General features: G+C 41.9%; 1 protein-coding gene across 1 annotated transcript; it reads left to right on the top strand.

Annotated features, from left to right (window-relative positions):
* The first annotated feature begins 4,929 nt into the window (after positions 1-4,929).
* LOC126537565 (ras-related protein Rab-7a-like) lies at positions 4,930-19,252 on the top strand. The gene is made up of 6 exons (XM_050184677.3): positions 4,930-5,415; positions 5,532-5,625; positions 6,527-6,586; positions 6,900-7,012; positions 14,001-14,097; positions 18,590-19,252. Exons 1-6 carry the CDS (start codon positions 5,303-5,305, stop codon positions 18,848-18,850), a joined length of 738 nt encoding a protein of 245 aa, XP_050040634.1. The 5' UTR covers positions 4,930-5,302; the 3' UTR covers positions 18,851-19,252.
* Positions 19,253-27,712: the final 8,460 nt, after the last annotated feature.

Here is a 27,712-nt window from a genome sequence, read left to right on the forward strand (position 1 = left end):
GATAGGAAATCGCAGTTCATCCTTCACCACTCGTTCCTTTGTACGCGCTGCGTACATAGCCGCCTCCCTCTACACGACCGACCACTTAGCCGTGACTCTGACTTTTCTTTGGGTTGCCCCCACGGCTATTCTCGACCAAGGATAATTACTGGCCGTGGTGATTTTCCTTTCTTTCTCAATTTCCAAGTGTCCAGTGTTTCTGCTTTTCGTTTTTTCGCACGACGTCTGTGTAAGCACGCGCATACTTTTCTGTTTTACCATATCTGTATTTACAAACACCTGCTTCGGGGGTCGACTCATTCCGCGATCAGTCGTTTGACTAAACGCAGACAAAACTAAGAGAAATGAAAGGGCAGTCATAAGAAGCGAAGATATTATATTTGCAAATGAAATTAAGGCGAGGAAGGCAAATCGCAAAAGAAAGTGAAAAAAGCGTTCTTTTATTTCATCAGGCGCATTTTATAAGCTGAGGACGCGAGAAAAATAAAATTCCTTTATTTCGAAGGCAAAGTGTTCTTGATTATGAAAAAAAAAATGACAGGAAAGGGGAATGCATGTAACTGATCTCTCTTTTTTTTTTTTTGACAATTTCGAACCGAGAAAGGTTGCTCAAGAATCCCACGCTGCTCTCATCATACGACCAAGATTGCAGAGTATGAACTCCATGTATTTCCGTTTCGTCCGAATATGAAGTGCGTACAGAAACGCTACTCTCCAGGTCATCGTCACCGGGCCATTGCTCCTCATCGCGAGCCCACTTCTTATCAAACCGACGTGATTATTTCCTGTGATGCCGTTCATAACGCGAGCGAGCATAATGGCCGGCGCTGACGCTATATCTCTGTTCTTGTCACCCTCTCGTGCGTCCTTCCTATCCCTCTTCCTTTTAAGGGAGAAGGGTGTCGTGTGTGTGTGTGTGTGTGTGTGTGTGTGTGTGTGTGTGTGTGTGTGTGTGTGTGTGTGTGTGTGTGTGTGTGTGCGTGTGCGATGTGTCTGTGTGTGCGTCTTTGTGTGTTTGTGTGTTATTTTTTATGCAGGAGTATGAGAAGGTACGCTACCATTAGAGCCGACTATCGCAACATACCAAGCTCCAAATACCAAGCAACAAAAAAAAAAATGGCTGCAGGACTCATCTGATGATGACTGTCGACGGGAATGCGATCGTCATTCAAGCACTGCGGTGGCACATCGTATTTGCTGAAGTCACGTTTATTCAACATCTAAAGTACTCATTCTGAGACTTCCGCTGCTTCGGTAATATGTGAAATGCACTGCCTCCTGCATCGGCCCACTTTAGTATGGCACTGGCTTGCCAAGGTAGCCCATGGGCACGATGGCATGACGATGGCTGTATGACGACGGCGAAGTGACAGAAATATTTAAGATGCTTTAAGTAAATGGCAGTGCAGTGATCCCCCCCCTTTATTTTTTTAAAATTTCTTGACATATAGTATAATAGCAGAATCGTGTCAATAAGAAGTAAAATTGGCCGTCAACCCATCCCGGGATCCCCTTTTCAAAGGAAAAATAAACAAAGAAGTGCAAGAAAGAAAGGATGCTGAGGAACAAAAACATTTTGATGGTCTCTTCGCGGAAAATTTATTGCGCAGAGTTTCTGAGCAGTTTGTAGCTCAAATTTGTAAGACTATGGCGATTTAAGGTTTGCTTCTTTCTTAATAAAGCTCTCTTCCAGTACCGCCGCAGCAGTCAACAATTGCTTAGCAAATTTCTGGAAAATCATAATCTGGCATCGTTCTCAGAAGGACGTCGTGGGAAAAGCTTGTGTGCCGTTCGATAGCCAAAACACGCCACGCACGCACCCAGTTCACAGCGTCTTATCGTTTCTTGTAGCATTAGATATCGAGTCGTTTATCGGTATCACTCGCTGCTGAAGGAGGCGCGAACTGTCGTAGAAGGCAACGCTAGATTCTGCAGAGTGTTTTGTCTTTTTCTTCTTTTGGCACTCACTTCTTCTTTTCAACTTAGTGTGTTATGGGCGAATTAAGAGCGGTAAACTGATTAACTATTCTATTATTTGCTTGAGGCCGCATGCTGTCAGCCTTGGATTCCCTGGCTTCATCAACAAGTGTACCCAAAATGTGCGCCGAAATATAGACTGGCATCATATGTCGTATTATATATATATTTTTTTGAAATTACCTTCGATAAACACCCTACGTGAAAACCACGTTAAACGTCTATGCGGCCATGTATCGTGGATGTATGGATCGAAAATGACGCCGTCTTCAGAAATGGGCCTTACGTGCTTTCAGCACTGACCGTGCTTCAGTTCCACATTCGAAAGACGTAGCCTGAAGCAATTAAGTTAAACCTCGACCTAATGTAGCCGGAGAGACGGGAGAATCGCCTCGTTAAATCGAGAACTTTGCTAAATTGATAACATTTAAGACACTCGGGCCAATATTGCTATACCTATTTAGGAGCAAAGAATATACAATAAAATTAATGCGTGTGTGCGCGCTTATCAATAATGTGAGCCCGTGGAGCTAGTCTTTCGTTCCGCTATGGTAGCGACAAACCTTCTTGACCGGCGAAGGGTGTCGGTCGTTTGAACACAAATCCGGCGTTCCCATATTTTACCGATATTTTCCCCCAATATTTCGTTTATTCGGACGAGGCATTGATTTCACTTTGTTGCTTCAAGGTCTGTAACGCATTTGACGCTATGCGGATATGTGTTCGTTAAATCGAAAATTTCGTAATACTGGTTTCCGTGAAATTGAGATTTGACAGCAATTCTAAATGTAATTACTAATATCTCGGTAATTGTGCCACGGCACATTTGAAAAAAAATGACTTACGCCTAAGCTTCCCGCTCAATTAACAGCTATAAGCAATCTCCAAAAGGCATTTTTCTTTCAAAGATGTATTCGAACTTAAGAAAAAACTAAAATGAGGACGTATATGCAATCTATCTAACGTCGCGAATGAAAAAAAGTTTATGCACTAATAGGAACGTTAAATTTTAGTATAATTTCAGTATGTAAGACTGAGAAAGCTGAAGTTGCAAATCGTCCAACGGGTAGTATCGATGTGGATTCAAAACTCAGCTTATCATTTGGCCTTTAGAATGAACTTATGAGTTTGTTCCATTCGCCTCCGAAATGTTGCTCGAGCGCGAAACAGCGTTACCTTTGTGTTCCTTTACCTTTGAGGCTCGGTCGAGGGTGCGATTCCGAGGACGCGGCTTTCACAATCCGGTGGGAGCGGAATTGAGAGCTCGGTGCAGCTTAGGCAACTCCAGAAAGTTGAATTAACCCTGAATGTTTTACTTAAACACAATTAGCACTTTAAGAGATGCGGATTCCTTTAGTAATGTTTTCAGGTATAGCACCTTGTCTACGTTAAACCTGATCGAGCAAACAATTACGGGTGAAAGAAACGCACAACCAAATTTAACAGGCGTGGAATCTTTGCGCTCCGTTAAACTGCGACGCTGCCTCCGTGCCTTGGAATTCTCATCAAATCTCGAATCAAGAGTAATGACAACAAGGGAAAAGAATTATCGCAGTTTTGCTCAAAGTGGAAAGCAGCGAAAGAGATAGCTACCACAGTAGTTCGCGCAGTAAAATCAACATTGCCTCGCGCAGTATCGCAGAGGGCAATGATCCGTCCAGTAACAACACTGTCTGCTGCACTACTTGCTTTGATTTTTTTTTATTACTTCGGAGTCGAGTATAGCCAACCGGAATTTTCTCCAGTCAATCACCCAATATTTCCCTTGCCCTGCATTTACTTGCGCTGTGTTGCAGGTCACTTTGCCAACGTGGATTCTCTAGAAAGTAGCGGTGTTCTGTAAGCTAAAACCGCTTGCGGCAAAGCAGAGCTACTGTAGCTCACATTACAGCTACATACCCAAAGAGTTATGACGCATGCACAAAGTGTGATGTTACAGTGCTCTGGAGGATGGGTTTGACGAGTTAGGAGGTGCTCTAGATCTACGGCAGCTCTTTTCGCTCCGCTCTGCCAGCCGTACCACTATGCTTCCTAATTTTCATAACGCAGGATTCGATTGTCTTCTTGAGGCAAGGCAAGCCCAATCTTCTCAATCTACGACCACGACTGCTTATTGCTTCTTGAAAATGGAAGTGCTTATATACTCACGTGCACATTTCTCTTTCCCGTCTCCTATGACCAGTATCAGGCACGAGAAGTTCCCCCGTTGAAGATATTGAAAAAAAAAAAACTGTGCTTTTATTTATTAATATATATCGTTTTTAATTACAACTGTACATACTGCGTCTTGTGCGCGCACGTGAACTTGAGAGCTGTGAAAAACTGCAAAATTTACTCTGGCTAGCACTAGATTAAAAAAAAAAGAAAACCCAGAGGAAAGAAATGCGTCGAGTTGTCCTTGTGAAGAGCCACCAAAAGCGAATTGAGATCCTGGGCTACTCAGAACCTGTTTTACGTAGCAGAATTAGGGCGGCATTATAAGAATATATTCGGCCACCTAATAATAAAGGGCCTCGACATCGCACAATGGATATTTTCTGCGCCTTTTACATAATGTAAGGTTATAAACTTTGCTATCTTTATTTTCTGTTTATGCAGTCGTGTTAGCAAACTAGCCATTTGTGGCTTTCATGAATGTTGATCAGTATTTCGGACAATGTCAAGCTTGTGCGCACATGGCGTATGCAATTAGCCGGTCTTAGATATTTGCATGAATCACTCTATGTTTTTCTTATGCTCTTGCAATGACAGTAAAGTAGCAAGAGGCAAAGATTTAGACGTCATTAGCAAACGTATCAGGCGCACTTTCGTGCGCAGACACCGAAACCGAAATCTTCGATCTGAATGGCTACGGCTTGAGCTCTGGCTTAGAGGGCAACGTTTGTTATTTGTTGGTGTGTGCTTGCGCACAGGTAGCGCAGGGGAAGGCGCTTCTAGTTTACGTGTTAGTGTCTGACGATCTTTTTTTCTACCGTGTTGATTATGATGCTTGCCCCTTTGAGCTGAAGCATGACACAAGCGTGACAGGTCAAAAGTGCTTGTATTGTTCTACGCGCCTCTGCGCGACAAGGCTGCTGCGCGGGAGCATCGTGGCGCCAGAAATTAAGCAGTCCGTGCGTTCTCCCGGCCGCTCGGCGCGGGCATTCTCAATGCTATCTCTTTGACAGGCCATACTGCGCACGGGTGCGTCAGCAGCGTCAACTCAAACAAACGCGGTTTCTGGCTGTCTGGGGAGAGAGTGAAGGATTCCCGCCCCTTCGCCGATGGCTCCGATAAGTCAGCGACGTTGGAGCCGAGTATCCACAACCCGGCTTTCCAGTCGAACATGCCGCACGTGCTGTCCGCCCAGCAAGAGACCCTCGACCGGCGAGGAAAGCGTGAACGCCGATCAAGTTGGATGCTGCACCGAGAAAACATGGGCGTGAAACTTCAGACAGCGTACGTACTGTGCTGATGAAGCCAACTGTTGCGTTTGACCTGTGCAATGTGCGGGCAACCGCGAGTTGGTTACCGAATTCCCTGTGTGTTGGTAATTGTGTTTGTTATCTGCGCAGTGACATGAAAGTGATTATTCTGGGAGATTCGAATGTCGGCAAAACTTCCCTCCTCATTCGCTACATCGAGAGGCGGTTTGAAGATTATCCTAAAGTAAGTACGAGCATATAGTGTACTTTCTTTCTTTTTTTAGCACAATCAGTACATCTTGTTGAGCTTCGGCATTTTGTACCCACAGGCCACTTTTGGCTTTTCCTGCTCAGCTGCGCTAAGTAAAGAAAAAATATAATTATTGCACACATCTTCACTGAGCGCTCATTACGAGGCGGATATGCAGGTTGCGGTCGTTGAAATTGCTGTCTCATCTTCGGCTTCGCTGTCCTTAAACGTAAGCCCTAAATCAAATTCCAATTTAAGGATGCACACAGCCTTGCAACGTCTGTTTAATACTCGCGCATGTGCACGGCGTTCAAGCTTTAGTGGGGGGAGAGGGAGGGGCGTACCCTTTTGGGCACGCCGCCACTCTTAAAAAAAAAAAAAAAATACGAGTTGTATTGTTAGCGTTACATATTTTAGCAGTTATATTAGAAAAGACTTATCGGGCAAGTGAACATATAGAAATGCATATCTTATGAATATCTGCAACTGGGATTCAGCTTATGTTTAGCAGCCAGGACGAAACACTCCAATTTGTGAAAGATGTTGGCCCCCGCCAGAATTTTATTATTACCCGCGAGGTTCTAGTATTACAGAAAGTCGGGAAAGGGTATTGATTCAGCACAAGAATTAAAGCAAGAAACTGTTTTTCATTAAATGAAGCTTTGCTGTAGAAGAAAAATTGACCTTGTCTCGGGAGTTGAACCCTACACCACTGCTAGACCTAAACAGTCGCTATGTTATCAGAGCTAGCTAGGAGGCCAGCAGTTGACAGTATGAGATTCAATATTGATTTAACGTGCATAACGTTTGGTCAGTTGATGCAGTTTCAGTTGCAGTGAACGGGGTCCGTCCTTGCCGATAATGTTAATCGTTTGAATACTCTGTATGTTCACAGGCAACTCTTGGTGCATCATTCACCTTGAAAATGAGAGGGAAACACAATATTGCAATATGGGTAAGCTTCGTCTTTTGCTCTTGTAGTTATACTCTCATGCATTATTTAATTGCATTTGTTTCTGCATTCAACATCGTGCCTGATATTGAAAGCCCTTACTGGTCGAAAACACCCTGCAGCTTGCAAATTATTGTTCAAAAGTAAATTTTCTGGCTGTCGAGTAAGAATTTTTTTTTTCGTCTTTGACAGGAAAAATAGTGCACCTGAAATATTTTAAGAATGGATAGCATGAGATGTGAACTTTGCTGGTTTTATACGAAGTTAGGTGTACTTATGCACCTAACTAACCTGCCTGCGTTTTCTTCTTGCCCAGGACACAGCAGGACAAGAACGCTATGTTGGCTTGAGCATGTTCTACTGCAGAAATGCTGACGTCGCAATCATGGCCTTTGACGTTACGAGCCGCGAAACCTTTAAGGCATTAATGTAAGTGCCATACAGTGGAGCTTTTCCCTAACTTTGTGGATGTGATCAACCTGAGATGTCAACTTAAAGTGATGAATTTCTGTTCTGAATTAGCAAATAGCGAATGAATTACTTTTGTCAAAATAGATGTTATGCCAGATTGGACAGTTGAAAATGCCATCTTCAAATTTCTGGAGCATCAAGCTATATAATAGGATAGCACCAGCTATTGGCCATATCCAGTAACTGTTTACGCTTCTGTTCAACCCTAGCAAGATATGCAAAAGAAAGAAAACTGCACCAGCTTACTGAATGTTCAAATTAAAAAAAAACAGTGTTCAGAAAGCACTGTATTTGCTGCGACGACTAAAAGTTGGATTAGAAAGCAGGCTGAAATAACATATTAGTAGAAGTTGACTGTTTACAAGAAAGATTGCATTGAATTCTGATACTAACAAAGAAAATTACATTCGGACTTTCTTAAGCTAGAAGTAGACAAATGATAAAATACCATAAGGTCTCTTATCACAATGCCAAAGCTACCACTACATGGCAGTACAGATGTTTAACACTTTTTGACAAGTATTGCCTATAGGCAACATATCATGAAAAATTTTTTTCTTGCCCAGTTTCAGTATTGAGTATGGTTTATGGCTAACTGCCTTTGGCCAACACTGAATGACAGGCAGCAAGCATCATGTGTTGGTTTAGAGCAGGAACGTATCATGAGTAAGCAGTTTGGCATGCGACTCACTGTCTTGTCAAAACAAGGTCAGAGGAGACAGACCGATGCAAGATATGCAGCTACTGTGGTGTCACACGTATGATGTGAAGCAAATGAAACGTGTGCACCTACGGTTCACGTATGATGAGGGCTGTCTCTGCAAATTGAAAATGAAGCCTTAAGTGGCTTGGGGTGAAGCCCACTTCCAGTTTCCTGCCTGGGGTTTACCCCCTATTGCTGAAAAGGTATCCGAAATTTTTTTGTTGTTGTTGTTGATTATGCTTACTCTCGATGTGTTTTCCACATTTCGATAAAAAATTTCAATTTTTTTCTGGATATTTATGACTTGTCCTTAAAGGGTTAAAGAACTTTGCCATTCAATAAGTTTTACCTGCTAAAGAAATGCCGTTATAGTTCCAGAGGCGTAATCTAGTTTCAGCAAATCTTCTGCAGGGAGGTTGATATGCATTCTCGCAGTGACTCATTAGTATCTCTAGCTATCTAAGTGGCCCTTATGCCTAGCATTGAATTAATCCAGGTTATTATATTACCCTTCCAAAATTTTATCCTAACCGGACTTAGTTGCTGAGAAATTTGTGACCTGAAGGCAAACACTTATTGTTCTGCAATTCATATTGCCTGCGCTAAATGATGTCTCCTGCATAGTTTTGGCAATCCATGAGGTTATACTATACTGTGGGCTACTGCCTACTTCGAGTCAAAGCCAGAAGAGAAAGAAAAGGGTCCCACGTTCCTATGAAAGGCACAGGCAAGATTGACTTGAATAGGCAGCACCATTGAGTTATGTGGACAAAATCCAATAAATTGGCCAAATCGCAATTTCTTTCATGTTGAAATGTAGCCCGAGGAAAATTTTATCAGCAGTTGACTGATTTACCGAAACATGCAGAGCGTGAGATCTGGTATGTCATGGGATCTGGTACCTTATTTTCACTATGGCAGCATCAATCCTGTCATTTCCTGACTTGACTACTTCACTTCGTGATAAAAGTGATGTATTGCGTTGGTTATACGAAAACACTAATCTTCATTGATTTACCTTTCATGGCCCTTTGATGGTACTTTCTGCTGTGTTCACTGTTTACAGGCTGGTGTATAAAAGTACTCTGCACCTGGTGCTTTATCCCCCTTAACTTGCCAGAAGAGTTAGTCTTTACAGTTGGTGAATGTTACTCAAGTCATAAATACACTGCTTTCCATGCCTTGAACCTGTCATAAACACAAGCACAGTGCAGAAGGCGGGGACAAAATGGACACACACACATGCACAAACACACACACACCACGGTGTGTATCTGTCTTGTGCCCATCTTTGCACTTCGCTTGTGTTAGAATAAATTACCAACACACCCAAGCCTCTACTGTTGTCTTAAACTTGTGTGCAAATTGACATACATGTATTATTCTAAATACAGCACCATTTCAGTGGCCCTGCAATTTGTAATGTTTTGTTGCACAAAGTACATCACGCTATCAGAAACAAGCATAGTCATAGATAGCCTCGTAGTTACCATTACTGCATTAGCTCTGTGCAAGTCTTCCACATTTTGGACACGGAACACTTTTGTTACATTAATTTGACATGACTGTATAGGGCAGCGCCAGTGTTGTATGTGATCGCAAGTCGAGCATCTTTTTCAAGTGTGTGGCATTTTAGTGCACAAGGTCTTCAGATTTTCATCTGAGCATTTGCAATGCATGGGCCTTTAACTTGCTAAGGCTTGTGAAAGAATTGACATGCCCAAGACATGTGAAAGAATTTGTTGATGAATATAGCCTTAAGGCCTTGTGGTTATGCTTCTTGGGTTTATGCTTTCAAATTCTGGAGTTTCCAGCCAACATTGTCATTCAGCAGTTGTGACATTTTACTGCTGAATATGAATTAAATTAGACTTCCAGCCAAGGTGACCATATATTGAAATTAGCCAAACACAACTGCTGGTCTGCTTTGATTTAGGGAAACACTTATCAAATTCTTAGATCTCCATGTAAAAAAAAAGCTATGCAGCTTGTGCTGACATTAGTACTTTAGTTTCATATACTGCAGCATTAAGATGTGTCCAATTTACATTTACTATCTGCTGTTTACTTGCAAAGCTGTAACAGTGTTATTTTCATTTTTCTACCCTTTTTCTGCAGGGTTTTCCTTGAGATATGCTGTGGCATATACACATGGGCTTATGTACTGTATCTGGCTCTCAGCCAGCACAAAACATTGCCTTATGTACAGTCGCGATCAAAAGTTTGGGGCCCACGGCATCAGCAAAAAAATTTAAATATTTTGAAGTGCAGCTTTGCGGCCTGGAATTAGTTTAATTTGGTAGACGCCTGCGTACGCGTGCACCCTTGCTTTCCACCAGAATGCCCCGCTGTGAAAAAAAAAAATTGGAATAGCTGCACCTTTGGTCCCCAAACTTTTGGTCGGGACTGTACTTCATTGATGCTGTGTTATACTAGATGGCATTCTGACTGCGATCAATTTGTTATGCTCTTGCAAGTGCGTAAAGTCAGTGTGCAGGTTTCCTAAACAAAATTTCCATAACATGCTGTTTAGGACGACTGCCTGATCGATAACTTTTTACCACACACATGCAGCTTCAGACACTGCTTTTGAAACAGCTGTTAGTCTAAAGAGATGCTTCTGTTACCACTGGCCCATGGTGACCAAGTGGCCTGTGGGTCAGTGGAGTAAGTTGCGATACGAAATGCTCGGTTGTTTAGACTGCGCAATTACGCGATTCATAGTAGAGTGCTCTGAAAACAGGGACAGCTGATAGTGACAAGATGACACCACCCAAATTGATAGGATTGCACCACACTCCAAATGCACCTTATTTTTGAGACTGAACACTCGCCAAGCTGCTCAGATCATAAAACCTCTATAGCTGTCACATGCATTATGCATCAATGCATCTTCAAGCGAAGCTCTTCGCAAAGTTGGTAACAGCAAAGTGGAAGTCAGGTTCAGAGAAATGAAGTGTGCAACAGAAGCAACCCAGTGTGGAGAAAAAAAGTTAACAAAATGGGACCAAAGCATTCATTGAATGTGGGAGAGATGGAGGCTCGGAAGAAGCATTGAGCGGAATAAGAACACCTTCCATTACATTGCAAAGCGTGGTGCAGAATCCGAGAATTGGCTGGCTTGTAAATGCCAAGCATAATGACGAGCAGTTTTGCGGCTGTGAGCAGAGAGGTGCGTGGCGAATATTAAACCTGCAAGTGGGATGCGGAATGACAATGCATGGCAACCATCAGCAGTGAGAAACGTCATGATGGAGATGAAAGCTAACGGGATCGACACATTTAATGTTTTTGTTCCATCTTGTGTTTATTGACGCACGCGCCACACCAGTTCTTACCATTTGGACAAGTGCACAACACCATCAGCAAGAACTACGTTGAGATGTGAGGCATGTGTTCGTTTGGTGCATCACCTACAGTCGTGGCACAACACCCAAATAACAGTGTGAAAATTGCCCTAGCTGAAGTTGCATTGGTGATTGTGAACACTTGCGTTAGCTATGTGTAACATGTATAAACTGTCTTATGAGTCATGGAAGTGATATGCAGTGCAATGCAACATGTGTCATGTTGTATAAATTTAATGTGCATTCATGTTGTGTTTATATGTATGATGTCCCCACATGGCAGCGGTTCCAACAATGCGTTACCTTTGCTTGATCACATTACATTTGCATGAACATTGAACTTCATTTGTGTCATTAGCTTTACATTTGTGTAAAATTGTAGTTAAGGTATACCATTTTGTGCAAACATTTGCATCAAAAACGTTATTTTTGCATAACATTTCCTTTGTGAACTTCAAAAGGCTTCACTTGTCATCAATTCCCACATATGCATAGAATATGTGAAAATTTAAGAAGAAAAAAAATTCTGCGGATTTTTTCTTTTAGGAAGTTATAAGTAATAATAGAAGAAATCGGAGTATTTCTAGTTATACAAAAACGTTGACTATGGTGGCTGTGCTAATCACTGATGATATTTGTGCTGGGCATTCATGTCCCGTCTCATGCCTAATACTCATAGCATGCCTATTCTTTGAGACTTTAGAGTAATTAAAGTTGTGAAGCAAAAAAATGCAGCTCAGATTGATGACGGGTCAAGTCATACAGTGACCCAGAAACTATTGTAATGGCTTTATTTCTTTAAGTATCACCATGGAACATCATTCCTCCATTCTACAAACTTTCTCTGTCAGTTTTAAATAGCATTACTAATTTCATTTTTAATATATTTTTTCTGTATCCTGGTCATCTTGCCCTCATCAATGCTGTTTCTGTAGTTTGTGCTACTTTACAGTATCCTTGTTATTAAAATTTTATTCCAGGCTTATTTCACAGTAGTTTACTAACTTTGCTGAGCTATAAGGTGTTGAAAATAAGAAATCGTGCATACTAATTCTGGATATGTTTGAACCTCTGCTCTCATCATTCTTAATAGCATTCTCCTCAGAGTATGTTCGGTTTGCTAATTGACTTCATCATCATCAGCCTATTCATGTCCACTGCAGGACGAAGGCCTCTCCCTGCGATCTCCAATTACCCCTGTCCTGCGCCAACAGACTCCAAATAGCACCAGCAAATTTCCTAATTTCGTCGCACCACCTAGTCTTCTGCCATCTTCTGCTGCGCTTCCCTTCTCTTGGTACCTATTCTGTTACCCTAATGGTCCAACGGTTATCTAGTCTGCGCATTACATGACCTGCCCAGCGCCATTTTTTTCTCTTAATGTCTATTAGAATATAGTCTATGCCCGTTTGCTCTCTGATCCAAACTGCTCTCTTTCTGTCTCTTAAAGTTATGCCTAGCATTCTTCATTCCATTGCTCTTTGCGCTGTGCTCAACTGGTTCTCAGGCTTCTTTGTCAGCCTCCAAGTCTCTGCGCCGTATGTCAGCACCGGTAAAATGCTCTGGTTGTATACTTTCCTTTTCAATGATAACGGTAAGCTCCCATTTAGGAGCTCGCGATGTCTGCCGTATGCGATCCAACCCATTTTTATTCTGTGAATTTCCTTCTCATGGTCCGGGTTCCCTGCGATTAGTTGACCTAGGTAAACGTTCTCCTCCACAGACTCTAGAGGCTGATCTGTGATCTTGAAATCTTGTTCCCTTGCCAGGTTATTTATCATTATCTTTGTCTTCTGCATATTAATCTTCAGTCCCACTCTTGCACTTTCCCTGTTAAGGCCCTCAATCATTCATTGCAACTCGTCTGCATTGTTGCTGCATAGAACAATGTCATCGGCAAACCGAAGGTTGTTGAGGTATTCACCGTCGATCCTTACTCCTAAACCTTGCCAGTTTAATAGCTTGAATACTTCTTCCAAGCATGCAGTGAATAGAATTGGAGATTGTCTCCTTGTCTGACCCTTTTCTTTATGGGCATCTTCCTACTTTTCTTGTGTAGAATTAAGTTGGCTGTGGAATCTCTGTAAATATTTTCTAGGGTATTTACGTAAGCGGTCTGTATTCCTTGACTTCATCAGAGCTCACTGAAATCGCAACTTCTGATTTGAATTTATTTGCTACCTGTTTAACCATTTCCACAGAGAAAGTGAGCACACCTCGTTCAGATTAGATCGGCGTGGCAAGTCCTAAATGAATGCCGAGCTTGCCGGTTACCCTGTGTTTATAGGAGTTATGCACTGTCATCCACACCATTGTAGTACAGCCAGCATGGTGAGAATATTGATCTGCCCATCTGTAGCAGCAGAGTGGAAACTGTGAATAGGACAATAAATGTTGTACGTGATATCATGTGAATAACTCCGTATTAAGAACAATATCGCACTGCACCAAAACTGTGCAGAAGGGAAAATCTGACCATTTCGAAAGCTTAGCTGACTGTGCTCAAAAATGGTAGTTTGTATGCAGTGAGCCGACATTTCAGTCGCATGAACTTGCGCTACAATTGCGTCCCAGCTGTGGCACAGCCTTGGTTATAATTTTGGGATTTTGTATGTGTGCAGCAAAGCACGCTTTTTACGTGATTTCATGGCATTATTGTATTAGAGTTGTAGATTACGAGGTGTGTTTTGCATATGAAAAAAAGACAAGCTTTATTTATGACCCTTCTGTGACAACAGCGGTTGGCGTAACCAAGTGGTATGCAAGCACTTTCTGTCACCTAATCTGAAGCTGTTAACTATTAACTGAGCTCTAAGCTACCACCACTCCTTTTCTTTCTACTATAAACATGTTGCTCTGATGGTTTGTTTCACTTCCTCTGTACTTTTTTTTGCAGGACAAGGTATGTCCAGTTACTGAGCGTGGTAGATGACTTTGCATTAAAGGTGGTTGTCGGGACCAAGAATGACCTGCTAGGCACAAAGAAACGGCAGGTGAGGAGTGCGTGGTTGCTTTGTAATCGTTGTTGTCCATTCTTGGACAAAATTGAACAGTAATGGTTGGGTGACATTTTTAGTTTTGTTAAAATGATACGTTGCAGATGAATTGAGAAATAAGGCTTGAGAACTCGAATGTTTGGGAAAACTTTGCTACTTGCAAAAGAAAGTAGGTCGCATGCAGGCGCTCAAACTTGCAGAAGATTGTATGGAGGCTGTGGAATTTGTCCACTCTATAAAAGCAAGATTTCAAATGTCTTTGAATAAAGCAAAAAAGTCTTAAGCATTTGTCTATTCCTCCATTTTTGAATTCATTGACTGTGACAGCAGCAGACTTTTGCAGCGGACGCTGTCATCTTGCCTGCACCTCAATTAATGGCGCTAGTATTTTCTCAGCCCTTTACCGCCTGTAGTTATGCAGACTGGCTGCCGTGGGTGAGCAGGGCTAGTCCATGGTAAAATGTGCCAATTTATCTCGCCAAAGGCAATCTCAATGCATCCATGTGTGTAGTTCTGTTTATTGGTCACAGGTGGTGCTGCAGAAAACTTCAAATCTCGGCAGAAATGTTTGTAAAGTTGGCAAGAACTGTGGTGTTCTCGTTGTGTGGAACACTAAGTGCAACAATACTAAGTGAGGGCTTCCTCTGTGACTAAATGTGATCTCACTTGGCACTCAACTGGATCACAACTCTCAGTCATGCTTGGGACAGTTACTTTTTACTTTATTGGCACTGAAAAAGCCAACTTCAAGCAGTGCAGTGAAGCCAGCTTTATTTTAGCATTAAAAATTGTGTGTTCTCCAATTAAATATTATCGTTCTGAATTTATTTGTGACATCTATTTAATGGGTAGGCTCCATGGAACGTTTAATAAAAATAAGAAATAGGGCATTTTGAGAACATCCTTTCAGAAACGATTAGGAAGGTAAAAGGTTCAAACACCCTATTTGTGATGTACATAATGCCGTATTTGTCGACAACAGTATTGATTGCTGTGCCCTCAAATACATGCACAGATGCCACGATTCTTGAGATCTCCCTGGTGCACAAAACCCCACACAAGTATCTTAATACGAATTCTGCACGGTGCTTAATGGTTAGTACGTCAGGCTCCCAACTGCACATTGCTGCGGAGCTTGAGTCAATCCTCAGAAGCATTGGTAGCTCAAGTCTCGTTATTCAGCCACAGGTTGTAACTTCAGCCACAGGTTGTAAAGTGAACAGTGCGTCATTATGCCAGTGGCATAATAGAAGAGGTAGACAAGTAAATAGACATAGCAAACTTAGTTTTGATCTTTTAGCCATTGGCTACCACTTACATGTGCCAAGTGAGCCTCCATCTGTGTTGCCTTCTACATGCTACTAAAACTTTCATAAAACTTTCATTGTAGTTTGTTATGTGATGCTGTGTAGTAATGATCACTAAAAAAATGCATCCTTTTTGTACTGCACCTTTTGCACTGCCATGATGAATTTTGGTTACCCAGGTCCAGCAGAATCGGATGTGGCAAATGCACCCGGTGCTCTGACTGAAGTTGCATAGGTGTCGGAATGTGCATGCAAACTTTCTCCAAATATCGGCTAAAACAAGAAGCATCTGACCACCACTGAAGTGGACACCTAGTGCAATCTAGTAACATCTCGTAACTTGTTCAGCGTAATTGGCTGTCGCGCTATCTACAAATACTTTTTTGAACCAGCAATATCTCCCAACCAGTGAATTATTGGCTTTGGCAATATGGCCCCCTTTTTAAGGAAAGAACCTTAAATGCCTCGTCAAGCGGTGGCCTTGAAAATGCTGCGTGCGGTGCAGAAGGTAATGCGAGCTTGCCTTGCGCAGAGACACACTCGTGCCACTGCTCGCACGTTCGTTGTGTTCTTCCATAGCTGGCTTCAATGCCGCTCATCATCTGCAAAAAAAGAAAAGGCAAAGTTAATTACAATAGAGTTAATTCAGGTACTCGAATCCATGACCTTTGGTGTTAAGGGGAGGTTAATAGGGCACAGGTAATAGACTTCGTTCAGGCACTCCAACCAACGACCTTCGGTGGGAGTCGAACCTTCTAGCTTATGCGGGAGTCAAGCCTGTGACCTTTGGTATAAAGGCAAAGTTAATTAGGGCACAGTTAATTAATATAGAGTTCATTCAGGCACTTGAACCCACAACCTTTGGTTGGAGTCGAAGCTCTGACCTTTGGTTGGAGTCGAACCCACCACCTTTGGTGTTAATTAGGGCGAAGTATGTTAAGGCACAGTTAATTAAGGTAGTGTCAGTTAAAGCTCTATAGCCGCAACCTTTGGTGGGAGGAAACAAGTAATAAGAAGTAAATCTCATTCTGAGGAGCATGTGAAGTAATTTAATGAATGCCTCTTGAATGCGCAGGCTTTCGCCTTCACCCTCTTTGGCGTATGCTAAAGTGACTGTGAACTTTTTTGGGCCCAGACGTTCACCAGCTTTGGTAGCCAACAGGTTAACTGCTGTCACAGTAAAAGGAAGAAATTTGACACCGCTCAATTGATCAAAATGCAGTGCTAATGAACTGCGGGTGAGAAAGATGGCACAAGATTGTGTCTGTCACATTTGTGCTTCGTTTTTATTCAGCTATAAAGCAACTAAGCCCAGCAGCTAACTTTACTGGGTTGCATTTTTCTTGTTTCATTTTACAAGAGTAATTTGGAGAGAATTCACACAAACTTGACAGACCAAAGTTCATTGTCACCTTGAAATGCCACAAGATATGAATATTGACATTCGCAAGAATCTTATGGCAAAGGCATTTTATTAACATTTTTGGTCGGAACATTTCAGTAATTTCTGTCACTTAGGCTGGTCTGTGTAAATTTCGAATTTTGAAATCTTTAATGAAATTCCACTTGTGATCTCATGTTCATGTGCACTTTGTTTTTCACTGGTGTAAAACTCTCTCCACTGATGCAGTTAATGTTCTGTATGTAATCACTGTAGACTATGCTCATAGGTCAGTTCACTTGTAGCTTTTAACCCAGCAGGCAAACATTGGGAATTTCAATGTATGCACTTTATCTGTGCTGTTTATGAGCACCTTAAAACTTAAATTTTAATGCCAAATTTGATGAATCAAACTTTAATAAGATAAATCTGCTACATATATGAAGAGAGGCACGACACATTGAATTTAATTATAGTTATGTGTTCAGGGTGTTCATATTTCTGTCATACTTGAGAAACCAAGGCATGAATCGGCAAAGCAGTGTCCACCATGTTCTCTCAATAAATGGGCACATTTCTATTTACTCCATCTTCATTCCAGAAGAGTTCTGTTCTTTGGTCTTTTAACATCTTATTCAACAAAGCACAATTAGTGGAAAAGGGTCATTGGCATCCGTAACGACCTTGTTGTAAGTCTTATCAGCTGAGGAAACTATGAAAGCTGCATCACAGTAAAGCTACTGTGATGCAGATAAGACTTAAAACAAGGTACTTGCAGATGCCAATGACCATTTTATACAAATTGTAGAAAATGGGTATGCTTATCTAGTACACTCTAATGCAATAAGGGTGAGGGGTGGGGGCTTATTTTCTTATTTCCTCCACTTTAGCACATCTTACATTGTCGAAATGATGCTAGCTTCCTTTGTACATTGTGTATCGACACATACATTAAGCATTCAAAAGACCTCGCCATCCTAAGCACGATTGTATAGATGTAGCTGTTTAGATTCATTGCCTCTCTTTGACAAACTCTTAAAAGAGGCTTGTTGCATACTGATATATGCTTTATTGAACTTTCAAATGCCTTATGTGCATAATGAGACATTGAGTTTGCAAAGAGTCTTCGGGCATATGTAATTCTTCTCAGTGTAATTTACCAAGCATCACTTGCGCTTAGGTAGAGGGCAGAAGAAAAGATTTCACAAGATTTTTGGCATTCCGGGGCACATTTCGGCGCTTAGTTGTGCTCCTGGTCATACTATTTGTTCACAAAGCACTGTTTTACCTTCATAAACTAGGAAGACATCACAGTAGGATTATTCTAATAAACTTACGAGAATAAATTGTTCAAGACATTCCTTTCTAATACCCATACGGGAATAGCGGCATCAGAACTAGCTTTTCCTTATGCACTGTTTTAGATATGTATGACAGGATTCCCTGAAACCTCTGCATCAGGTATAGTTAGTGACCACAGTTGCTAATCTTAGAAAAGATGAGATGGGGAAGGACATATTAAAGAACTTGCCTCCTGTATGTACAGCATTGTGGAAAGGTCTGCAAAAAATGTCAAAATCTTAGTGTGGTACTTGCCCCAGTGGTATTACCACATCAGATCAAGGAACTGTTCAACATCAGGGGTCTGCAAGCTTTTGTAAGGCACTCCACATTCTTTTGCAATACTCTTGAGCCTTTCTTGCAAGAGAACAAGGAGACTTGCAGCAGTGTCCAATTGACTTTTACATGAGTCTTGCATATTTGCCACTGCTGTCACAAGTATGCAATTTTTCATTTGCAGGTTTCTGTTGCCGAGGCGGAAATCTTCGCAAAGAGCTTAAATCCTGGCTGGACAACGGACAAGGCGCCCTACTTTGAGACGTCAAGTGCAACAGGCGAAAACATTGAGGAGGTCTTCGAATACATTTTTGAATATTGCACCCGTGAACACGGTCTGCTGTCTTGCTGCCTTAACAATGTTCATGAGAAAGACCTAAAGACTGTCACTCTCACCCCAAGAACACTAAAGATAGCCAGGAGTGTAACAAATTGTTGCCTTTAACATTAGCTAGTGTTTTTAATGCATAAGTCATCACATTGCAGGCCATTGACTTGCTTAAATGCATTTATGTAAATACTTTGACTTCAGGTGGGCATTGTCACGCTCCGCAGTTGTTGTAACCAAGTGTATGACAGCCGACATTGTGCCTTGAAGGCATTCCTTCTCGCTGTCTTGACACTGCACTACATACTGTGATATATAGCAATGAACTCTTACTTTTGACTCTCCTGGTCTTCAACTGACCAGACGTTCGTCATTGTACACATATCATAAGTGCATATGTAATATTCGGTGCAGGCACCATGTATGTATATTTTAATTTGTATATACTGTTTATACAAAGTGGTAGACACTGACAACTGAGAATGCATGAGGCAATAAAGTGAATGTGGCATGTGTAAACATGGTGCAATGTCTTTTTCATGCTTTTGCTTTCTTCCAGGCATTGTTCACTTGACACAGAAAAGCCTTTCTGCTTTAATCTAGGAAGCGTTCAAAGCATTGTCCTTATCTCGTGAACCTTGTGGAGGGTTTTAGTAGCAGACAAATATTTTTATCTTCATGACAGCGAGCACTCCAAATGTGGTTTATTTTCGAACCAGGCATTGTTTTGCTGAAATCTGATCACATTGTCCTTTTGTTATTGCTCACAGTGCAAGCTTCAGGGAATTGAAATGAGACTTATTTTGAGCCAACTGTTGATGGAGGAGCTTTGTCTTCCATTGTTTATGTTTGCAGAGGTTATCAACAAGAACTGGTGGTTTGACTTACCTTCCATTCATTAGTACTGTTGATAAGTTCTTACTTTGTTAACCTTGTCCTCCTGCTACTTAGTCGTCCTACAGTAAAAACTACTCCATCTTGTTGCTTCGAACTTGCCAGGATATAATGTTTTAATTTTATCCTGGTGGAAATCTTGAGGTTAGTTTCTAAGGTTGGTGGATGAGTGTTAATGTTCATTATTCACACAAAATCTAACATTTCCAAGCACAAAAGCAATTATTACTGCTAGTTGGTAGAGGATGAAGAGATGGGCTGGGGATGAAGTGTTGAAGGTATTTTTTCTGCTTAAGCATTCACAATTCTTAATAGTAATGCCATGTTCAACTTGTCTTTCATTCTAGTCTTAAATATTGACTTTTTTTCGTTATCTATGGTTTCAGTTCAAGTGCAACACAGAAAAAGGAAGCACATTTGCATTGTATATTTGTTCCATGTGCCATTGGATGTGTACTTCCTGTCATCTGACCAATTGGCATTAACAAGTAAATGAGCAATACTTTAGCTTGGAAGTTTTGTTTCAAATTGGAGATGGCTAACAAGAACTGAATTTGAACCTGTAACCCTGCTGCAGTCGCATGTGTGCACCACAGTAATGAAATTTCATTGTGAAGTCGTCAAATTACACATCAGCTATGTTTACCTGCCCCTTATACTCTTCAAATTGATGGGTACGATGCAGTCTGCTCTCCTCTTTGTGGCTATATCTGGCAGGGTTAGGAAGGCTGCAATAATTTTTAAATGAAACATCGAACAGGGTTTTGCCGCTAGCACAATAGTTTGAAAAAATGAGTTCCGCTCGAAGGCAAAGCGTTGAAAGCGATAGCAAGGTTTAGAGTTGCGTTCCAGCCCTTTGCACGGTTCACAGATAATGTGCTGAGGTGACATGGTGCGATGCAGCATGCAACACAATTGCTGCTGTTCAGTAGGAACAGCGTCTCGATGTGTACCAGGTGTGTTGCAAAGCTGGCGCAACGAGGAATGCCAGTGGCAGCATTGCAGGCATCTCACTGTGGTGCTTGAAATGAGACCGACAGAAAACTCGTTCGTAGCTATCAGTGCCTGACGAAAGGATTAGATAGTAGTAGTATTTTGATGTTTACAATAATTTCCACTAGGACCAGTGGACCAGTTTAGGCACCACGGTGTGATATGCACGCATCTCCTCTGCTGCACCGCAGAAGTGTGTTTGCACAATGCCCCTGTGAGCAGCGGAAGCTAGGATGCTGCCCTGGCTCTGGCAGAGCCACTTGAGCGGAGTGTGATGGTGCGTTTACTTGCCTTTGTCATTTTTGCAGCCAAATGCACTGCACATCTCTGCAGGCCTTCAGACGCTCCACGCTTCGAATGTCTTTAATTGCTGATATCACAAGAAGCCAACAAACACGCTAAGAACAGCCCTGGGGGGAAACTACATTTATTTACTAATTGAAATAAAGAAACGATGAATTAGTGGAATTGAAAGTGGATGAAAAAACAAATTGTGGCAAGTGGGGAATGATCCCACATCTTCGCATTACGCATGTGATGTTCTACCAATTGAGCTACCGCAGCGCTATTGTCTTATCCACTTTTTGGGGTATTTATGTGCGACTACTAGAACTGCTCCAGCCCCTCAGTTAACTACCTTTCTTCTCGTTCACTACATAACGAGGGTCTCGAATCCGGCAACAGATGACTCGAGGTAACGTGTGTTTATTGACCAGTTGCTTTCACCCCCACCCACCACCCAAAAAAAATATCACGTACTCGTGACGCTTGCAGCAGAAAGGATGTTCCACATCCACCGCTAAGGTTTGTGAGTGGTGGCGCTGGCTAATACTCCCAGGGTTAGTTCTAGTAGGAACACATAAATGCCCCAGAAAGTGGGTCGGAAAATGGCGTTGCGGTAGCTCAATTGGTAGAGCATCGCACACGTATGCAAAGATGTGGGATCGTTCCCCACTTGCGGCAAGTTGTTTGTTCATCCACTTTCATTTCCATTAATTTATCATTTCTTTATTTCAATTAGTAAATACAAGTAATTTCCCCTGTGTTGTCCTTAGTGTCTTTGTTTGTTGGCTTCTTATGATTTGATTAATAAAAATCGCGGCCCTCGGCTAACCATCTTTCTTCTTGTTCTTTAATTGCTGTCGTGATAAAAATTAAATATGCTTCAAAGAGCCTTGACAATTTGGCGAAGTGCTAAGCATTGTCTTTCAACCCATGCAATCTCTTCGGTGTTATCATGCGTGCACCGCTTGTGTTCTTAGGCCAGCATTTACGTCAGCAGTGACGACATTTCAGGCCTTGTCTACTTGTCTCGGGCTTTGTTGACTTGTGGCGCTGCTGGACTGGACTGTGCTCTGCAAGCATCTGTAGCAAACTTCAGCTATGCGACTTTGTGTTCTTTTAAGATTTTGACTGTTTGTAGTTTATGAAGGGAGAACCTAAAAAACAAGGAGCCTGCATGCTTATGTTGCTATAAAACTGGTGCCAGCTCAGATTGGCTTATGAGCGAGGGAAGATCCTTGTATCTACTAGCAGCTTTCAATGTGCCCAAGCACATTTGTGGTGGATTGAAGCAACATAGAAAGTAATGTGGCATTCACAGGAAGGACAGGAATAGAGACCTTCGTCAATTTGTAGAGACAGGTCAAACTGTTACTTTCCATACTTCAATAACAAAAAGGCAGCAGACTTCAGAGATTACTTTGGCTCTGATCTCATTTACTGTGTCGGCAGCATTAACCAACCACGTTGCATCTTATTTTCGCTTGCTTGTTTTTCGTCAAATAATTGCACTCACCCATAATGAGGAATGGGTAAGGGCAGAAATTTAAAGCGGTTGCAGGCTTTTTTTTTATTGGGGTGGGCCATGGGTTCAATCATAGAATAATGTAGTAATTTTACATAAGATTTCAAGAAAATGAAATGTTTGTTTAAATGATAGTTGTGATATCATAGAAGAAAAAGCTTTCAAATTAGTAAGTTGTGACGCAGTTCTTTATATACAACTTGATTTGTTTATGGCGCAGCAATGCATTTCGTGGAATTCAAAATGAGGGCACAGACTTACGTAATATTCTGATATATCCTTGTCTAAATTGTTAAGATTTTTTTTTTACAACAGATGTACAGTTTTGTGGAAACTTATGCTTGCAACTGTTTTGCCGAATGCTTGTGCTAATAGTCTTTTGTTCGATGCACTCAGACACTTTGCTATATGAATGTGTTTGACTGAGACAATCTTAATGCTTCATGTCTTAATTTCTTTTATTTTGTGTTATCACGATATCACTGCATTGTGGCCAGTGTAACATATTTTCTGTTTCCATCATTCAGTAGGATGTCCAAGCACCTACCTGCCTAACATATCGCCACTGTGGCATGGCACCTTTAAAATGGAAGTTTTCTGAAATTCTTTGATAATCAGTTTTTGTGTAAATCAATGCTTAAGCTGCAGACGACGAGGCAGTTGATGTGTCAAAGGCTTCTTTCTTTTCAGGCATGGTGATTTATATTGAAGGCACTGGCTGGGGATACCTAACTCAGGTCAAAACCTCTAGAATGAATGTCACAAGGGAAATGTGTCATTGAGATCTGAGCAAAAGTCTTTTCCCCTGTAAATTTGTGATGCTGCAGAATTGGGCACTTGGCAGCTATGGATCCTGTGAGCTACAGTGTAACGAACTATGTGGCATAATCGTTGCAACATTGTTGTTGGTAGGCCAAACCTGGCCCTTGCGCCATTAAACACCACATATCATCATCATTGTTGTTGGTAGGGACAACATGAAGGTTCTCTTCATTATTTTTCAACCAACCACCTGGTTTTAAACACATGCTACATTGAGTATGTGCCATGTTTTAGGCTGATCATCATCATTGTCATCATGTACTGTACACTTCTTTTTTGCCATTGACATTGTTCGATGGCAAAAATGGAATGTAACGGAATGGACAGACAGACGCAATGGACAAGGGAAACCCAGTATTGAGCGTTTAACTGCTGTCTCAGTGGAAAGTGTATAAAACATACGTTCGGTGTTTAAAAGTCACCACTTGCACCTTTAATTCAGCAGCCCAGGACACTAGAGGAAGCTTTAGCTTAAGAGCTATTGCCTAAATATTTGAGAAACAATTTTTTTTTTCTCTGTGTACACTGCATCGATTTTGGTGAAGTTTGTTACATTTAAAAGCAAAGTTTAAGATCTGACCCCTCATCATCATCATCAGCCTATTCATGTCCACTGCAGGATGAAGGCCTCTCCCTGCGATCTACAATTGCCCCTGTCCTGCACCAACCGATTCCAACTAGCATCCGCAAATTTCCTAATTTCGTCGCACCACCTAGTCTGCCGTCCTCTACTGCGCTTCCCTTCTCTTGGTACCCATTCTGTCACCAACAGTTATCTAATCTGCGCATTACATGTCCTGCCCAGCGCCATTTTTTTCTCTTAATGTCTATTAGAATATTGTCCATACCCGTCTGCTCTCTGATCCAAACCCCTCTCTTTCTGTCTCTTAAAGTTATGCCTAGCATTCTTCGTTCCATCGCTCTTTGCGGGGTCCCTAAGTTGTTCTCAAGCTTCTTTGTCAGTCTCCAAGTCTCTGTGCCATATGTTGGCACCGGTAAAATGCACTGATTGTATACTTTCCTTTTCAGTGATAATGGTAAGCTCCCGGTCAGGAGCTCACGATGTCTGCTGTATGCGATCCAACCCATTTTTATTCTTCTGTGAATTTCCTTCTCATGGTCAGGGTTCCCTGTGATTAGTTGATGTAGATAAACGTACACCTTCACAGACTCTAGAGGCTGACTTGCGATCTTGAACCCTTGTTCCCTTGCCCGGTTATCATTATCTTTGTCATCTGCATATTAATCTTCAGCCCCACTCTTACACTCTCCCTGTTAACGTCCTCAATCATTTGTTGTAGCTCATCCGCAGTGTTGCTTAATAGAACAATGTCATGGGCAACCGAAGGTTGCTGAAGTATTTGCGGTCGATCCTTACTCCTAAACCTTGCCAGTTTAATAGCTTGAATACTTCTTCCAAGCACGCAGTGAATAGCATTGGAGAGATTGTGTCTCCTTGTCTGACCCCTTTCTTTATAGGCATCTTTCTACTTTTCTTGTGTAGAATTAAGGTGGCTGTGGAATCTCTGTAGATATTTTTCACGGTATTTACGTAAGCAGTCTGTACTCCTTAATTACGCAATGCCTCGATGACTGCTGGTATCTCTACTGAATCAAACACTTTTCGTGATCTATGAAAACCATGTAGAGAAGCTTATTGTACTCTGCGGATTTCTCGATAACCTGATTAATGAAGTTGATGTGATAAATATTAGAGTATCCTTTCCTGAAGCCAGCCTGTTCGCTTGATTGACTAAAGTCCAATGTTGCCCTTATTCTATTCGAGATTATTTTGCTAAATATTTTATATAATACTGGGAGTAAGCTAATGGGCCTATAATTTTTCAGTTCTTTATCGTCACCCTTTTTATGGATTAGTATAATGTTTGCATTCTTCGAATTTTCTGGGACCCTTGCAGTCGATAGACACTTCGTATAGAGAGCCCCCAGTTTTCCTATCATTATGTCTCCTCGATCTTTGATTAAATCAACTGTTATTCCATCCTCTCCTGCCGCTTTTACCCGTTTCATGCCTTGCAAGGACCTCATCTCTAGTTATAGGAGGTTTCTGTATACTGTTCATTATTGTTTCAAATAGAGTACTCCTGAGTCCTCTGGGTACTGTAAAGGTCAGCATAGAATTATGCCACTGCTTTTATTACACCTTCGACATTGCTGATGATATTACCCTGCTTATCTTTCAGTGCATACATCTTGGTTTGTCCTATGCCAAGTTTCCTTCTCACTGATTTCAGGCTGCGTCCATATTTTACGGCTTCTTCAGTCTTTCTCGCGTTATAATTTCTAATATCACTTATTTTCGCTTTGTTGATCAGTTTTGACAGTTCTGCAAGTTCTATCTTATCTCTTGAGTTGGACACTTTCATTCTTTGTCATTTTTTTATTAGGTCCTTTGTTACTTGGGAGAGCTTGCCTACTGGTTGCCTTGGCGCCTAGCCTCCCACTTCAATTGCTGTCTCTGAAGCCATCATGTCTCTGTTCCAAGGCTGCATATTTGTTTGCAAGTACCAGCCTAAATTTGTCTGCCTTTACCCTTACTGCCTCTAAGCTGACCTGTTTTTTCTTGACCAATTTTACTCTTTCTGTGTTCGAATTGAGGTGTATCCTAGCCCTCACTAACCTATGATCGCTGCACTTGACCCTACCTATCACTTCTATATCTTGCACTATGCTGGGATCGGCAGAAAGTGTGAAATCAATGTCATTTCTTGTTTCACCATTAGCGCTTTTCCAGATCCATTTTCTGTTGCTACGTTTCCTGAAAAACATGTTCATTATTATCAGCTTATTCCTTTCTGCGAATCCTACCAGCATCTCTCCTCTAGTGTTTCTAGAATCGACACCGTAGTTGCCAATTGCCTGTTCACCCACCTCCTTTTTCCCCACTTTTGCATTGAAGTCACCTATTACTACTGTATACCGTGTTTGCACTTTTCTCATCGCTAATTCAACATCTTCATAAAACTGATCTACTTCCTCATTGTCGTCACTGGATGTTGGAGCGTCGGCTTGTACTACTTTAATCTACACATCTTATTGAGTTTGATTACGGCTACTGCTACCTTCTCGTTAATGCTGTACAATTCATCAATGTTGCCCGCTATGTCCTTATGGAGTAGGAATCCTACCTCGTATTGCTTCTTATCAGGGAGACCTCTATAGCAGAGGACATGGCCATTATTTAACAATGTGTAAACCTCACCAGTTCTAATCTCACTAAGGCCGATAATATCCCAAACAACGTCTGATAATTCCTTAAAGTGTCCTGCTAAGCTCGCCTCACTCAAGAGGGTTCGGGTGTTAAAGGTTGCAAGGGTCAGTTTCCATTGGCGGCCTGTCCAGACCCAGAGATTCCTAGCACCCTCTGCTGCGTTACAGGTATGACCGCCGCCTTAGTCAGGTGCTCCGCAGCTGCTGGGGACTGAGGGCTATTGGTTAATTGTGTATATCATCAGGGAGGTTGTGGCCGAATACTGCACCAGGGAGGCCAATTCCTTGTCCGGTGAGGGAGTGTCTTTGTTCAAGCTTAGTGGGCCTTCCTAATTTGGTTTTTACCTGGATTAGTATAGCCACACTTGCTCTCGGAATCTTTCGCTGGTGTCAGGCGTCGCTCCAAGCCTGCAGATGCAGTGCACTGAAAAAAAAAAAAAAAAGAAACGGGGGAACGGGGGGGGGGGGGGGGAGGCGATTTGAACCTCCAACTACCTCAACCGAGCATTCGGCATAGCTCAGTAATATAATCCAGCAGGCAGCAAGGCTACCTTGTCGCCGATAAGTATGGCACAGCGGGCCCTACATGCCTAAGAGATCCGCTAATTTGACCATCCTTTGCGCCTCGTAAGTTGCTCTGGAGAAGTGCTAGAACATAAGTTCTACATTTGTAGTGTTATCGAGTGTGTAGTGCCAATATCTATTCGCGTATTAGATTCCCCAAATGCGTGTCCAAGATATGTATCAGCTAGCTTCTATGTATTGTAGGCTTATGAAGAGGGAATCGTGGCAGGTGCAGATGTTCGGAATTTGTCTGCGTTATATTTTCTAGTGTTGTCACGAGAAAGCATGTGCGAGGTATGTCGGTAGTGTATTTGGGAAGCCCTTTTTGTAGAGATATTGTGTTGCACGACATAGTGTCAATTCTCAGCGGCCCTAACCTCTTGTATCCCGATTCTCACGCATGCACACGGTCTTGAGCGTGCCTAGGTACACGATATATTTTCGTTGAATTTGAACAGCACTTAACACTTGTGCATAAAAATAAAAAGGGAAAAGTTTTCAGCACTTACCCAGAGGCCCCTAGTCGCGTATGATCCGCTCATCGCATCTGCTTGTCCCTTGGCGTCCGAAAACTAGCGCTCCAGAGTAGCTATTCAAAATGGTCAATCGCGCCGCCGTCTCAATGCCGCTCTGAGATTCGCACAAGCACGATCTGCAGGAAGCATATT

The sequence above is a fragment of the Dermacentor andersoni genome, chromosome 4 (genome assembly GCF_023375885.2).
Source record: "Dermacentor andersoni chromosome 4, qqDerAnde1_hic_scaffold, whole genome shotgun sequence".
Classification (NCBI taxonomy): domain Eukaryota; kingdom Metazoa; phylum Arthropoda; class Arachnida; order Ixodida; family Ixodidae; genus Dermacentor; species Dermacentor andersoni.

Bases quoted from the DNA above. Each gene is read 5' to 3' on its own strand.
- LOC126537565 (XM_050184677.3), top strand. From the start codon at position 5,303: ATGCCGCACGTGCTGTCCGCCCAGCAAGAGACCCTCGACCGGCGAGGA. The intron at 5,626-6,526 runs GTAAGTACGAGC...GTATGTTCACAG, and splicing joins GGTTTGAAGATTATCCTAAA to GCAACTCTTGGTGCATCATT. The intron at 14,098-18,589 runs GTGAGGAGTGCG...TTTCATTTGCAG, and splicing joins TAGGCACAAAGAAACGGCAG to GTTTCTGTTGCCGAGGCGGA.